Source organism: Neospora caninum, chromosome VIIb (genome assembly GCF_000208865.1).
Source record: "Neospora caninum Liverpool complete genome, chromosome VIIb".
Lineage (NCBI taxonomy): Eukaryota > Apicomplexa > Conoidasida > Eucoccidiorida > Sarcocystidae > Neospora > Neospora caninum.
The window spans coordinates 4,536,853-4,549,424 of NC_018394.1; the positions used below are offsets into that span (position 1 = coordinate 4,536,853).

Sequence of the window (12,572 nt, forward strand, 5' to 3'; positions counted from 1 at the left end):
CGTTCACGCATTTTTCCCTGGTATCGAGCCGGAGACGGCCAGCTGTGGCGACTGCATCTTTGCGCTTTGTGAAGTGTCCCGTGCCGGCTGCGATGGGTCCGAACCACGTAAATCAGGCTGGCCGTCGTCCTCTTTATGAGTCACCTCGGTGAAAAATCGTTTTCGGCTTTTCTTTTGTTGAACCTTGTTTTGGTGGCAACAAAACGTTACCGTTTTGTGGTGCCCGTCTCCAAGTGGCGCCGGACGCGGAGGCTGAACGCTGGCCTGTCCTTGCCCAAAATACATTGCATTGCCAGCCTTCCATTTCCCCGTCACAGCGGCATTTCAAGCAGAAGAAAGATGCGGTGTCTTTGTTGAAACGAACAGGATTAGAGACGTCGATCGAGTCAAATTGAGGTGCTTTAGAGGGGATTTCCCGGTGGCTATTGTTCTCTGTCAAACGGATAGCGCCGTCGTTGCTGGTGTACCTGTCCTTTTCTCCGTATCCTGATCTCTGTGCACCCCAGTGAAACGCATTATCTAAGCTGCACTGTCGAAGGCACGCCTATAATTTTCGCGTGGGACACGATCTGTGAAAGGTCTTTGGGATGAAGGGCGCAACCGGCACGGCGTCGCCCGATCCGGGTTTCGCTAGTACCAACGTGAGCCTGGCGGGTTCCGCTGTTTCAGCTTCTGGGGAAACGAAACCCCCTTGGAACATTGGGTTTGTTGCCGTGGGAAATCTCAAGTCGAAGACGGTCCTGGATACCTTTTACAGCCGCTTGACGTCGAGGGAGAAGAGTGCACTCGCTCCTCTATTCCCGCGAGTCTTGCAAACCGCTCCAGATGCTGCGCCCGGCCTGCGCCGGAAGTTTTCTGTGGATGATGGAGGAAACATGTTTCTTGCTTCTGATCCGACGGGAGCGTTTCTCTTTGGACTTTACGTCCATGACAAGAAGTATGCTGAGCGGTTAGCTTTCGCGTTACTGGCGGTGAGTGCACAGGACTCGGAGCAAACACTCAGGGTCCAAACATGAATGTGCAGGCGCAAACAAATGGTGAACGGGCCCCTGAAGCACTCTTAATTTTTCGCAAGTCCCGGAGTGGTCTTGGCCGGTGCGTACGCGCGGGCGTCGGTAGCTCGGTTCGAGGTCTTGACCTATCGTCTTCCGTTTGCTTTCGAAGCTGCTTTACTAAGCACTCTTGTTTTAGTGACATTGAAGGGAATCCGAGAAACAAAGACAACAGCTACACCGAGTACTTTACGCCTGGCACTTTCCCAATCCCTGACACTGTCGTGCTGCACGCTCAAGACTCACACTGCCGCGAGGGTTTTGTCTGTCTGTATGCGTGTGTGTGTGTGTGACACGACTGTTTCGTAACAGTGTCGAGACCAGGTTAACGCTGTTGTTGTCAATTCCATGTCGGGCCTCCATGCATGGGCAATTCTGTGTCTTTCGATATTTCGGCTGAGTGCTCAGGAAGTTCAGCAGCTGGTATCCGAGGCCGTTCGCGACCAACCTGCCTGCGGGATCAAGGCGGGATTACTCGAGAAGCGTTTGCGTCAGGCCGTGAAGGGTCTGATTTCGAGGTTCGAGCAACCTGAAAGTGTCGACAAGACGACGGAGGTTCTCAAGAAAGTGGAAGATGTGAAGATTGAGATGGAGAAAAACGTGCAAATGGTTTTGCAGAACCACGCTAACTTGGAGAGTCTTGAATCTAAGACGGGCCAGCTGGCGGAGAGCGCCAAGACTTTTAAAGAAACGGCGGGCGACGTCAAGCAAGCCATGCGGTGGCAAAAGATCAAACTGACCGTGATGCTGTGCATTGTCATTGCCGCTACGTTTGGTTATCTGATTTACGTCGTTGTTGACCTAATTTCTAATTCCGAGAAATAGACGCGGGGGCAAACAGTCGTCTCTGCCCCTGTCCTGCACTCACGCCTGATGTTCTGCGAGCCTTTTGCGATTCCTACTTCCCGTGGAAGGGGGAACGAGAGAGTTTTTTTCTGCAGGGGACGACGGGAATTGCTGCCGCGCGTGTTGCCCACGTTGGAAAGACGCATGCTTGCGTGAGTTGTGTCCAAATAGAAGACGCTTTCTCGTACAGGTACTTAGGGAGTGGCTCGATGTCTCTCTGGGATGGCCTACAGAGATATTGGGGCGTACAAAGGTGAAAATGTTGCATGTCGACACAGGTTGGTAATTCGCACAGACTCGCTAAGCATCGGGGTTAATTTTGATCGCAGCGGTGGAGGGAGTCGTCGAGAAATGAGCTTTATTTCAAGCGGGCTTTTTGCTGGAAAGGAACACTGTATTTATGTTTTTGTAGAGGAGAAAACGCAGGCCGGGATTCAGATGACGTAACATTCCCATTCTGGGAGAGCACCTGATCGGGCGGCTGTTCGTCATGCCGGCCGACGATTGCGGTTTTCGACATAAACCCACCGTCAGTGATTGCGGGGTTGGTTCCGCAAAAAGACTGTCTCTTGATTAAAAGGTGGTTTCTTCCTGCCGAAGCGCGAGATTCCGAGTGTTTTGGCGTCCTGCGGCTTCGAGTGGAGACCCGGTGATCGTTCGTCTTATACGTTTTGTCTGTACCAACAAAACAGGTTGTACCTGAGATGTGTACGACTGTTTCCTTGCCAGGAACTTCGCCAGACAGTGGTCACACGAAGTACCACACAAATGGAAACCGCCTGATTTTTAGAGTTCGACTACGCTGGCCTTGCACAACCCTCAAAGAATGCACATGCCCCAACAAACGCACAGTCCGAGTACTCTTCATCTTTGTCCACAGACAAAGCCTGTTTGTGCTAAAAAAGATTTCTTGCGTGCAATGAGTACAACCACCAAAAGTTCTGTCCACTCCTGTTAAGTGCTGGGCGAACAGCGTGAACCGTCCCCGGAACAGCGGCGTCGTTGTACCACTTTTTTGAGGGAGTTTCTCACTGTAGTTTTCACACTCTCCCTTCGTTTTCCGTTACGTCCAGCTGTCTGAACTGGACGCACACCTTGCGGAGACCCGCTGTTCCACCCACTTGGCTCCATAGATTTGCCACAGTGCGGTTTCTGCCCGAAACATCGCCCAGAGGTCAACGGGCATCCCAAGGGCCGGTAGTCCGTGTGCCTCGCCGAACTGCGTCCACGCTCTCATTTCTGACAGGGCCCTAGAGCTAGATGCGGGGATAGGATGCACCCTTCTCGTTAACTACAATGTGCGAAAAACGTTCTACTCAAGTCCACTTGGTGTAATCAGCTTGCAAATTTGAGCGTGCGAAGAACCGCAGACAGATGAATTACTCGTTCACACATGCATATATGTATATATATACATATATACATTCATGTAACCGATTTGGCATTCTTGATGGATCCGTGCCCCCGAACGTCCCAAGTTTGGTGGCATTCGATTTGTTGGCGGAAACCCACTCCATGCATACGTTTAAAACGTGCATGCTCCCGCAACTTGAACATTAGCCACTGCCGTAGCTCTCTCGACAACTATTGACCGCAGAAGGAAAGTAAACGACGCGAACGATACAAAACGGTACACGCTCGCTTCGAGTACAAACTCGGCCCTAATGGAACGGTTCAACTCTATGTGGACATGTGCCTCTTGTTATCCTTACTATGTTTATAAAGAAAAGGGTACGTGTGTATGTGTAGCGCGATCGGCAGCTGCTGTAGTTGGGCCAGCATCTGGAGGTCCGCGAGTGAAGACAGGCGAAAGCAGAAGGCAAGTTTCGTCGACTCTCTCGGAGAAACCAAGTATGTTTAACATCTGGCCATGACGAGGACGTCGACCAGGCGGCAAGAGTAGCAACGAGGACAACGCACAACCAGCGGTGGGCAAACAGAACATGTGGCGTGTGTGGCCCAGAGACGCGAGTCGCAAACCGCAAAGCGCGAGACATCAAAGAGGCTAGCGTCGAACCTTTCTCTCTCTTCGCCTTAACCCAAGATAGAGCATGCGATTACACATGTACATCCATTGTCCACATGCCGAACGGCTTCCTACACGTAGATGAAATGCACATCCTATGTCACATTCAGACCTCTTTACAACCTAACTGCTATCTTTGGGAACTCTGGGAGAGTCTCGGGAAACGTGTGGAAGCGCTAGCGAAAAGCCCGCATTTCTGAGTGAACAGTGAAGCGCAGCTGCCATACGCCAGAGATAGGCAGCCCCAAGAACCGAGACCGCTACATACCCAGAGTGGCCTTTCTCAAAACGAGGAGGCGCCGTCGGGTGGAAGCTTGAGCAAACGGCGGGGCGAGCGCACTCTCCTGTGGACAAACAACGACATGTAACCTCCCCAGCTCCCCGTCCGCCGGCGCAGGCTCTCCCATCCAAGTCGCCCCAGAGAGCGACTGGCCACGCTGTCTAGGCTTTCCAATAGACGCAGGAACAGAAACAGGAGAGCCGAGCTGCAAGCACAGTTGTTCTCACGAGACAGCGCACTGCCTTGAATTCACGGGGGCTCTCTGTCCGAACAGACGCCTTGGCTCCACGTGCGCACCAGGGGACTCGATTGCCTCAGCGTGCGGAGACTCGGAACACAAGCGTTCCGCTGCGTTGCCGGGTCAGAGAAACAGACATGTGCGAGAGAGACCGCAGATCGAAATGAGAAAATTGAATGACCAAATGTGGATATGCGTGCTACGCAAATGTGGACACCTCCATATACCCATTTACGTATACGAAGATGCATTGCATGCACGTGTCTTTTTTGCCTACAGGAGCTGCATGGGCGCATGTTCATGCACATGCATTGGCCGGTCGTTTTTCCCCCGTACGCGGTCGCGCCGCCTGCGTTTGTTTTTTCCCGGCAACGGACGCCGCCAGGAAAGGGAGATGAAGTGAACAGAACAGTGGAGATACAACAGAAAAGAGTCGGGAGGAAAGTTGCGCCTCAGGTTCCGGGAAAAGGTCGTGAAAAAGGAAAGCAGGCTCGTTTGGCGAGGGGACACTGCTCAAGTAAGAAGGCTTCCCCCTGTACACGCGACGGGGCCGCCGCCTCGCAGGGGGCCACTTCAGGCCCGAGCCGCAGCATGCAAAGCTGGAAAAAACTCTCCACCGCCGTTGTTCAAGTCTTTTCCCGTACGCCACCAAAAGCGCGACTGGACGTGTCCCGGAGATTGGAAAAAAGCGGGGAGAGGACCACCGCGTTCGCCCACGCAAAGGTGCCTCTTCCCCAGCTTACAGACGCAGTGGAGCTGCTCGTCTTCCCCGCTGAACACGGATTCCACAAACAGCTTTCCGTCTGCATGTTGGCTCGCCGCGTGGTTCGCAGCTCCTGTCCCCTCTCCTGGACCATCCGCCGCATCTCATTCCCAGTCTCTGCGTTCCACGTCGCCTTTCCTCTCGTCTCTCCCTTCGTTACCTGCTCTCCCGCCTCCTACCTAGACTTCGCGTGTCTTCTCTCTCCTCGATTCTTTGCTCCGCCTCGTGCCGCGGCTGTGTCTCCAGTCGTGGGCTGAGGCGCGTCACCCCACCACCCCCCCGAATGAGTGCCGCCGCGTTGCATTTTATCTCTTCTCGCTTGCCTCCGCTCTTTCCCATCTCTCCTAGAGTTCTCCGTCGCAACCAACCCCCCTCCCCCCCCACTGCTCGCCGCTCGTTCCGGTGTCTCTCCGCTTTCTCTACTCTTTTCTCATCTGGTTCGCTCTCTCCCGCGACCTCTCCCGCCACCGGCGCGCCACGCATTTTCTTTTGTTCTGGCCGGACTCGCCAGGCTTTTTTTCTATTCTTGTGCATTCGCGGCCGCCTGCGCCCGCCGCCGCGTCTGCATCGGACTTGTCCCCGCTCGTGCCGCGACAGGGCTGTCTCCTCGGAGTTTCTCGAGCTTCGCCGTGCCTGCGGAGGGCCCTCTGCCCCGTCCCGTGCCTTTCGCTTCCCTTTTCACGCCGAAACACGTGATGTTCAGGTGGCTGCATATCGCCGTGATGGTGCTCAGGAGGAAGTCGTACAAGTAGACGACGCTCCACAGACTTAAAGCAAGCAACACCCAAGGAATCACGTGCTTCTGGTGATACGCCTGCTGCGCATCAGAGAACGGGGAAGCGAGGACCGCGGCGAGCGGCGAAGACGCGCGAGGACACGCCACGTAAAAGTAGAGACTCGCAACGTAGAAAGGCACCGCAGGCCATTGGATGGGGTAGAAGCGGAGCTGCAGAAAAAGAAACGCCAAGAGAACTGGGAAATGTGAGAGCACGAGCGACGGCAGAAACCGCGAAGGAACGCCGGAAAGGAACGCACGAAACCGCAAGGGCATCTGGAAGAAATGCGAAGACGCCCGCGTGAAAAAATATCGACGAGGACGCCCACATCCTGGGGCCTGCGCGTGGGGGCGCAAAGAAGTGTTTCTACGTGAAGAGAGAACACGCGGAAGCAAAATGCGATCGCAGCCTGAGAGACAGACGCTTGCGGGGGGGGGGGGGGGGGGTCAAAGACGGGCCGAACGCAAAACTCTCTCCCTCATCTCGACAAACGAAACTGTACAAAGCAACTCGACGAATCCCACGTGCAACAAACAAGACTCTACAGCTGAGGATGCCTGTGGACGGTTACACAACTCCCCCAACATCTGTTCTGCGAACCAAGATCTCGGTCTTCGGCCCCAGGTCATCGCCGTCTCTGATTTCACGCACACGTTTTATCTCATATCTTACTCCCAGACTGGTGCTATGCTTGTGCGAAACCGACGGTGTTAACGACTACAGCTTCCCAGCAAACATGAAGACCAGTAGGATATTGACATCCACTTTTAGCTGTCTTTAGCAGTCCAGTGGGTGGAGTTTAGTCGCCCCAGAGCTGTGCATGCAAAGCGCAGCGTCTTGGCAAGGCACGCCGTCTCACTCTGCACGTTGCTGCGATATTCATGCGCAGCACGACGATTGAGGAGTTGATGATGATGAGGGAGTAGCACACCGCGGGATGTGTGTGCATGAGGTCTGTGCAGCGGAAAAGGAGAAAAAAGAGTGCCGAGGCGTTGTTCTGGTCCTGTCTCCAAAAAGCCCGAAACCGATGGAGCATGTTCGGCACACGCACGGCACGTAAGCTGTCTTGGTTAGAGTCAACTACGCGATCAGCACGAGCTCCGGGGGCGGCTCGTACCCTAGACCCTAAAAACCCTTGTCGACTTCTCTCAGCACAAGCCATTGTGCGTTTCCTTGCTCCTGGCCGTTGCATCCCCTTTTCGCTTTCCTTGATTTTGAGCGTCAGAAGTCCCAAGAGATCACCGGGGGGGAGTGCGCAGCGTTCGCTGTCTCCCTCTTCCCGTGTTTTTCGCTTGCATGCGCGCAGCCGCCCCCCGCAGTTCTCTGGTCCAAGTCCGGTCTCTTCAAATCCACGCTCGACTCACCCGAACAGAAGAAGGCAAATTGAAAGATCACGTGCGAGAAGCAGCCAACCAGTTGCGCTGCAAGGCCCAAGGAGGCACCAAAACAACGAAGAAACACTCTCCATCGCACCGTCCACACAGACCTGCACGCGACACACTTTTAAACCATCCAATTCAAAGACATGCATGCCCATATACAACTTATATGCCTGCGTGTACGCTTTGGAGAAAAGGTGACAAAAAGCTAATCACTCAAGCCACCCATCCGCATGCAACTGTTCCTCACCCTGTAGACGCATCTACCTCACGCGTATATATGCAGCTGCATTGATGTGTCTTGATAGACACAGGGATAGAAGTGGAGAGCGCTGAGAGGCACCCGGTTTCGCTGTTTCTGTGGGGCTGAAAAGCGACGCAAAATATCGGATCCACTTTTTGCCTCTTCGACGCGCTAAGCAGGGACACGAGAGACAGTCGTCGGGCGGAAACGAAGCGGCGGAACTCACGGATGGCGAGAGCTTTGTCGTTGACGAGTCGGCACCCGTTGATGACGTCAGACAGCAGCATGTACGTTAAACTGAAGCGGGGCATCCACAAAAGACACCATGCCTCATTGAAGCGTCCCAGAGGAGACGAGAAAGGCGGAAATGAGAGAGCTCGTGGACCGAGAGTCTGCATGCAGCCGCGGAGTCGCGAATGGAGGCGTGAGACCACGCCCACGGATGGCGGAGAGGAGAGAAAAAAACCGTCCAAAAAAGAGACGCTGGTGAAAGCGCCCCACTGACAGGCGATATCACCCCGGCTATATACGAGCGCATGCAGTCGAAAACGCCAAGCTGACGGAAGCCGACAGACGCCCTGTGGCCCCACACGCCTCGAGCGCGTTTCCTCGAACGCTGTGCGGCGGCATCGTGCGTTCAGACAACACCTTGCTTTCAGGGAAGAGAGAGCGAGTACGGTCACGAAATCGCCTCTTCTATCAACTTACAGAAGGTAGAAGGGAAAGGCGATGACGTATTGCATTGGGGTCTTCAGTAAGAACTCGGGGAAGAAGGCAGCTGCTGGACTGAAGCCAGGAAGACAACCGACGAAAAGCAGAAAACCGCGTACGCTTGAAGACAAACGTGAAGGGACGGACTTTCGCGGTCCTCACTCGCGAAAGAAACTCCAGACGGAACTCAAATGACTCACCAAAACCACACATATACCTGAATACATATATGCATATACATATGAATATGGCGGCACTTCTATAGTCGTGCTCTCCTGCGTCCATGCCTCTATTATCTCCTTGTCTCTACGCAGAGACGGTACGAGGAGATTTTTCTTCTTCTCCTTTTCCCTTCATGCACAGAAGACACCCTGAGCTATTTACTTGCAGCCATTCAAGCATATACGGATAGATCTATGTCAACAGTACATATATATATATATATATATATTTATAGATACATAGCTACTGATATGTGAACTTATGTGCAGCGTGCAGGTGTGCCGCACTCTTCTTCAAGTGCCTCGGCAATCGGTCCTCCCCCAGGTCGCTGGAAAAGCCCTGTTCCGAGGGGGGTACGCGCCACATATCTACACATAAGTACACACTCCTATACACCTTTACACATGCACAGATACCTGCATTTGAAGGCTTGGCGGTGGGTGAAGGACGCCTCTGTCGATAAATATATATATATATATATATCATATATATATTTGTTGTATATAAGTAAATATATGGAGATGCATGCCGGCCGACACGAGCGTCGACTTACCCGTAAGTGACGGCCAGGCACTGGCCGAGGGTGAGGAGAAAAATATCTGGGCCAAAAATTGCTCCAATCAGGTTCACGCCCATCGTCTAAAGAAGGCGCAGACACGTGCGCGTCCAGAGATATATAGATGAATGCAGAGAGACACCAAAATATATACATGCAGAACGCAACTCCCCGATGCTCTCCTGGCATTTGCATGTGCGGAAACTGGTGCTCGCGTAAAAAGGCAATCGCACAGGAATTCTACAGAGATAGACAGACAGACACATATCCACATACGATGCATATGAGGAGGATGTACACACACGTACATACATGTATATATGTGTATGTATGTGTATGTATGCGTATATATGTGTAAATATCGGTGCATAGGAATGCGTTTTTTGCGAGGGGGAAGAGCAAAGTGTCGAGGAGACTGTTAAGAAAAAGTCTCCTTTCTGTCCTGGACTTACGACAAGCTGACCCTCGGTTACGCCAGTGACGCCTGTGTGGCAGCGATAGACGTGGAAGTGAATTTCCCACCACTGCGGACGGCACAGCGACACACAACTTGCCACATGCAAGGCGCGTGCAAAAGAGCGGCAAGGCCTAGAAAAACGAACCATCACTCTTTACAAACATGCACAGTCCCCTCATCATACATATACGTGCAGATATATATATATATATATTTATATATGTACATACGTATGTATGCAAAGGTGTGAAGCTATAGAAGGAAGCGTGGACCTCCGTCGAGAAGGGAGGTCTTTTCCTGAAAACCGTTCACGCACGGCCCACTGCATGCGGCAGTGGAGTTGCGGGGGATATTTCTGTGGAGACGCGGGGCTCTCTGCACTACGACTTCGTTTCGTTCGCCAAGCCTCGCGACTCACCGAGTAGATGAACATTTGCATTTGCAGGATGGCGAGCAGGACGTACGAGGACATGCAAACGCCCATGCGCGCACTCGCGGCGTTGATGAAGACGGCGAAAACCTGCAAATCCGAAAGAGATCTAGCCGCAAAACTGAAACGGTGTTCGCCCTCTTCGTGTCCCTCGTCGCTGCCTCTGGATTTCTTCTCTCGCGGCGAGAGCAGTCTCTCCTCTGTGAGATCTTGAGACTCTGTGTTTCCTGAAATCCAGTTACGCTGTGCATAGGTTCGAGGACCGCCAGTTTCTCTGCATCCTCACGCGGACGCTGTGCGCGACTCTCGCCCCCCCCCTGCTGGGAGATCACGCCCTCCTTTCCCCACTTCGCGAGTCTTTTCCCTCTCGAGGGGAAACGCCAGGTTTTCCAGTCTACTTGAAAGACCATTTCTGAGATAAAATGTCCCGGGATGAACCTTCCAAAGCACGGCTTCTCGGTTCCCCCACGCGCACAGGCGGCAGGACCAACCTGACGCGTTCCGCATTCTGCAGGAGCGAGACACTTTGGAAAAGCGTTTCTCTTACGGTGCTAAAAGAATCGCAACCGTGGTCAAAGAGCTGCCCTAAAGGCGTCGACGAATTAGTCCTTCGCGCCTGCTTTCCGTCAACCGCGTCCAGCGTCTGTTAAAAAACACACCATCCTCGAGTCTCCAACTAAACCTCTGTCTCCTCATATTCTTCCGTCACACAGCTCGAGAAAGAGAGAGACTGTCACCACATGCATACAAGCATATGTGTAAATAGCCAAGAATGTGTGTATATATATACTTGCACACCTGCAGCGACACTGTATGTGATGCATGGTTGCGTGCGCACTCAGATGTGTACATATATGTACTTTTGATGCACATTATGTAGGATCATGCATCTATGTAAGCATCAATGTATAGTGTGAAAGACATGAAGAATAGAGAACGTACACGTGTACAAATGAGTTTGCATCTGCAAAAGGTTAGGTGGACACAAATGCATTTTGCCAACGGATGGACTCACAGACCACCGAAGCCTTCCACGAAGGACGCGCAAGCAGGAGCAAAACGCGAAATGACGATGGCAACCCGAGACGTGTGGAGAAACGCAGGTAGGGCCATCTGATTCTTTCTTCCCCTGAAATTTGCTGAAGTTCTGTGTCCCCATCTACACCTATGCAAGCATCTAATTTCCCACGCACAGATGCATTCCGATATATATATATATATATACACATAATCAGACTCCCCTGTGTTGAGAGACACTCTCAGATGCATCCGTAATCTACAGACATGCAGATATATATATATATATATATATATATATATATGTCGCACACACACACACACAAGAACCGCCACCAGTAGAAGATAGCTGTGGCCATATCCACCTTTATCTATCCAAAAATTGTACTCAAGCTTATAAAAGAACACATGCACATTCCATTCACCCGTCTAACCTTTCACACGCATATATATATATATATATATATATATATATAGGTATAGGAACACAGGTAGAGAGATGCCTGTATGTCTAGGTGACCAGAAGAGATTGTAGATGTGCGTGAGAGATTGCAGGATTGAGTTGCTATGGGGGGAGCGGGGACGAACGGATGAGAGGGGAATTTGAGTCGCGAGAGTGGGGAATGCGCGAAACTGGCAAGCGGAGAAGCGAAGGAAGCGAGGCTCACCTGGTAGACGAAGAGGAGGAGACACATCGCTAGATACACCCAGCGAGGAGCGGCCTCGTCCAAGTGGGGCATCCATGTCATCACCAAAAGCATGCACAAGAGCGTGCAGCCGAAACCGAGGACAGTCAGAAGATTTGGACTCAGCCACTGCAACAGAGACAGACGCGGAAACGCGACGAGGCCAGCGTCTCCAGCAGAGAAGACGGTTGCGAGTATACGTGAACGAGCAAGAAACTACGAGAGAACGAAAAGAGAAGGGAGAGAAAGGGTTAGGAAGAAAGAAAGGGGAGAGAGCAAGGAAGAAGGCAGAGATTCACTTCGCAAGGGGAGGCAGACCTAACCGCCCCCAGGTTTGCCTGGCTTTGTGTGTCTTCTTACGAGAGGCAGTTTGTCGGCAACATACTCCCACCAGGGATTCATCAAGCGATCGATCGGCGTACTGCCGCAGGCTTTGTACTCGTAGCCGCGCAACTCCTCCAGCCCCTCGCGGGTGATGAAGCATCCAAACACCCCACCCATCATTGTCAACAGAGCAGGGGGAAAGAACAAGGGAAGACACACGCGCGAGAGCTAGGAACCGGAGTGGAGAGGGGAAGCGAAACGATAATACGCGAAGAGAGGAGCAAGTGCAGGGCGGGAGGACGTGACGCACAGAGTGTGGACAGCAGACAGCGAGAGCGAAGCACGGACAAAAAGTGAAGGCACTCCCGCTTCTTTCTCATTTCCTCCCGGCGAATTCTCCGGCGACTTCGCAAAACGAGCAGGAAGACGCCCAGAGAAAGGTCAAAGGCAACCAAGACCCGAACGGCGGCCAGCTTAATTTGAAGACAGTCGATTCCTCGCCGAGCGGAGACGCGCGAGAAGAAAGCGGAGAGGCCGAAGAATGGAGAAGAGTCAATCAGGGTAG

The 12,572-nt window shown here is 52.6% G+C and overlaps 2 protein-coding genes across 2 annotated transcripts; one reads left to right on the forward strand and one right to left on the reverse strand.

The window, feature by feature from the left end:
* Positions 1–587: 587 nt before the first annotated feature.
* NCLIV_029580 (putative synaptobrevin-like protein) lies at positions 588–1,877 on the forward strand (the record flags this gene model as incomplete). The annotated part of the gene is made up of 2 exons (XM_003883153.1): positions 588–971; positions 1,461–1,877. 2 exons carry the CDS (start codon positions 588–590, stop codon positions 1,875–1,877), a joined length of 801 nt encoding a protein of 266 aa, XP_003883202.1.
* A 3,848-nt stretch (positions 1,878–5,725) lies between these two features.
* Positions 5,726–12,187, reverse strand: NCLIV_029590 (hypothetical protein; the record flags this gene model as incomplete). The annotated part of the gene is made up of 11 exons (XM_003883154.1): positions 5,726–6,151; positions 6,841–6,935; positions 7,346–7,402; positions 7,831–7,901; positions 8,313–8,390; positions 9,091–9,176; positions 9,546–9,617; positions 9,969–10,070; positions 10,528–10,623; positions 11,666–11,812; positions 12,044–12,187. The coding sequence occupies 11 exons, from the start codon at positions 12,185–12,187 to the stop codon at positions 5,726–5,728; spliced, it is 1,374 nt and encodes a 457-aa protein (XP_003883203.1).
* Positions 12,188–12,572: the final 385 nt, after the last annotated feature.